This window comes from Fukomys damarensis, unplaced genomic scaffold (assembly GCF_012274545.1).
Source record: "Fukomys damarensis isolate Sample0158 unplaced genomic scaffold, DMR_v1.0_HiC HiC_scaffold_13, whole genome shotgun sequence".
Classification (NCBI taxonomy): domain Eukaryota; kingdom Metazoa; phylum Chordata; class Mammalia; order Rodentia; family Bathyergidae; genus Fukomys; species Fukomys damarensis.
Window position 1 is genome coordinate 34,633,014 of NW_022900925.1, and position 2,948 is coordinate 34,635,961.

The following is a 2,948-nucleotide window of genomic DNA, read 5'->3' on the forward strand; positions in this document are numbered from 1 at the left end:
GGGGTGAGCGAGCCGGGTGCCCCCTCGATCCACCCACCCCCTGCGCCCCATGAGCCGACCCACGGCCCCATGGAGCCCGGCGGTTATGCCACCTTGGACGGGGCCAAGGATATGGAAGGCTTGCTGGGAGCGGGCGGGGGGCGCAATCTCCTGGCCCACTCCCCGCTCTCCAGCCACCCCGCGGCGCCTGCGCTGATGCCCGCGGTCAACTATGCGCCCCTGGACCTGCCGGGCTCCGCGGAACCACCCAAGCAGTGCCACCCTTGTCCCGGGGTGCCCCAGGGGGGGTCCCCAGCTCCCGTGCCTTACGGCTACTTTGGAGGCGGGTACTACTCCTGCCGGGTGTCTCGGAGCTCGCTGAAGCCCTGTGCCCAGGCGGCCGCCCTGGCTGCCTACCCCTCGGAGCCGCCCGCGGCCGGGGAGGAGTACCCCAGCCGTCCCACCGAGTTTGCCTTCTACCCGGGGTACCCGGGAGCCTACCAGCCCATGGCCAGTTACCTCGACGTGTCCGTGGTGCAGACCCTGGGTGCCCCAGGGGAGCCGCGCCATGACACCCTGCTGCCGGTGGACGGTTACCAGCCCTGGGCCCTGGCAGGCGGCTGGAACAGCCAGATGTGCTGCCAGGGTGAGCAGAACCCACCGGGTCCCTTCTGGAAGGCGTTTGCAGGTATCTCCACCGCCCGGTCCCCTTGGCTCTGAGCACCAGCTATGCTGGCGTTTGCCAGGGAGGAGGAGGAAGAGCAGGAGGGAGACGGGGTCTGGTGCTCCGGGTTGCTTACTAGGACTGGAAGAAGGGTCCAGGCCACCGGATGACCTGGCTGGGTGCCCGGGGTCAGTGTGGGGCCGTGCTGGGTGCTGTCCAAGGCCGCCCTGCTTCCCCGGAGGCCCCGGGACGAGCCTTTCAATATGTCGCAGAGCTCCAGCTCTCTGCTGGCTGTGAAGCTGGTGTCCCTACGCAATCCCAGTGCCAGTGGACACAAGCGCTAAGTAACAATTCAGCGTGCGAGGGAGGATGGGTATGGGTGTAGAGAACAGGAGCCCTCGATTTCTCTTAGGCGACTTTTCCGATTCCAAAAGAAAACGTAGGTTTCCTGCTGCCCAAGTGCGTGTGCGTGTGCGTGTGTGTATTGGGGTGGGGGAGTGAATGTGCTTGTGTGCGCACGCGCGCGCGCGTGTGTGTATGTGTGTGTGTGTGTGTGTGTGTGTGTGTGCGCGTGTCGGGAGTGTGTGCAGAAACGCGGTTCCCCCTGCACGGAGAATGAGCCTGGAGAATCCACGTCGCGGTCTGAATGCGGTGAAGGCGCAGATGTGGCCAGGGTTGGGGGCAGAAGCCTGTCTGCGCGCGGTAGGTGTGTTCGCATTGGCGAGCAAGCTGCAGGAGCAGAAGCTGAGGGCGATCCAGAGGCAGCCGGAAGCCAGGGTGCCCCCCGTTGTGGGGGAGCCGGCGCCCGCGGCGCCGTGGATGTGCCTGCAGGATGACGTAGCCTCGTAGCCTGGGGCTGTGGGGGCGGAGGGCTTGGGTCTGCGTTTCTTTTTGCGCCTGGTGGGAATCTGAGAGAGCCTTTTCTGTCCTCGGTTTCTCACCACGCAGACTCGAGCGCCCCGCACCCTTCTGACGGCTGTGCCTTCCGCCGCGGCCGCAAGAAGCGCATTCCCTACAGCAAGGGGCAGTTGCGCGAGCTGGAGCGTGAATATGCGGCCAACAAGTTCATCACCAAAGACAAGAGGCGCAAGATCTCAGCGGCCACCAGCCTCTCTGAGCGCCAGATAACCATCTGGTTTCAGAACCGCCGGGTCAAGGAAAAGAAGGTTCTCGCCAAGGTCAAGACCAGCGCTACCCCCTGAGGGGTCTCCCTGGCTGGGTGGGGGGCAGGAGAGTGGGGGCATCCTGGGGACCCAGGGAGCCTGCCAGGCCCTGGCAGAGGACTCTGCAGCGTGGCTCCCAGAGCTGACACCTTGGCAGGCCACTGGTCCTGGACTCTTCTAGGAGCACTTGGGCACTCTGCAGGTGCCAGGAGGGAGGCTGGGAGCTGAGTCTTCCAGAGAAATGGGCCCATCCATCATTCACCCTTACAGTGGTGATAATCAGATAACCAGTCCTAGTTGCTATGATAATTAGCTGCCTGTGTTCTATGTAGAGCTCTGTAGAGCACTTTAGAAACTGCTTTTGTTGGATTGAACTGATTGTGAATAAAGTTGGAAGAAAACCCCTTTGTAGGGCTGCCTCCTTCAGGTCCCCGTGTCACTCACCCCCATTCCAGTGATGGGGGAAAACGGGACAGGAGGAAGGGCAGCATTTCTCTGAAGAGACAGCTTGGCAGAACGAACGGTGCCCGTGTGAGCGTGTGGGAGACCCCCCTCCCCGCCAGGCCCTAGGCCTGACCCAGTCGGAAGCCCCAGTCCCTGACTCGGATTTTGCGGTGGTGGAAAAATGAAGCCAGGGGCTGCCCTTGTTTCTCTTCCTGCCCAAGCAATGGAGTTTGGGGAAGTGCTTAAGTGTTTTGATGCAGGACATCCAGGAGTCTCGGGAAATAGTTCTATTGTGGCTTTGTGGATGGGGCTCCGGGGCTCACAAACAGGTCGAAGGAGAGAAGAGTGGCCTAACCTGTCCTTGGGCTGTCCCTAAGGGGCTGGCACAGCCCATAGCCCACCTGGAGGGAAACCAGAAAATGGCTCAGTCCTATCCCTTTTCTCCCTGTTCGCCTTGTGTCACCCAGTGGAATTTAGGCATGGGTGTGTGTGTGTGTGTGTGTGTGTGTGTGTGTGTGGCAGGCCCTTTGGGGGATGAAAAGTCAGCGGGCAGCAGAACCCTAAAGACCCAGGCCCAGGGCAGCCCATGGTGCTGTGGCCTCTGACTTCCTCTCTTTGCACCACTCCCTGGTTTCGTCCATTCGGGTATCCTGAGCCCCGGTGGGTGGGCGGAGGACGGAGTGGTTCCAGCTCTTTCT

The 2,948-nt window shown here is 62.1% G+C and overlaps 1 protein-coding gene across 2 annotated transcripts; it reads left to right on the forward strand.

Annotated features, from left to right (window-relative positions):
• Positions 1–13: 13 nt before the first annotated feature.
• On the forward strand, positions 14–2,197 carry Hoxb13 (homeobox B13). 2 transcript variants are annotated; one of them, XM_010620114.2, is made up of 2 exons: positions 14–667; positions 1,592–2,197. In XM_010620114.2, the coding sequence occupies exons 1-2, from the start codon at positions 70–72 to the stop codon at positions 1,843–1,845; spliced, it is 852 nt and encodes a 283-aa protein (XP_010618416.1). In that variant the 5' UTR covers positions 14–69; the 3' UTR covers positions 1,846–2,197. The 2 variants fall into 2 exon arrangements, with proteins under 2 accessions (XP_010618416.1, XP_010618417.1); XM_010620115.2 differs by having other exon boundaries at positions 14–625.
• Positions 2,198–2,948: the final 751 nt, after the last annotated feature.

Bases quoted from the DNA above. Each gene is read 5' to 3' on its own strand.
- Hoxb13 (XM_010620114.2), top strand. From the start codon at position 70: ATGGAGCCCGGCGGTTATGCCACCTTGGACGGGGCCAAGGATATGGAA. The intron at 668-1,591 runs GTATCTCCACCG...CTCACCACGCAG, and splicing joins CTTCTGGAAGGCGTTTGCAG to ACTCGAGCGCCCCGCACCCT.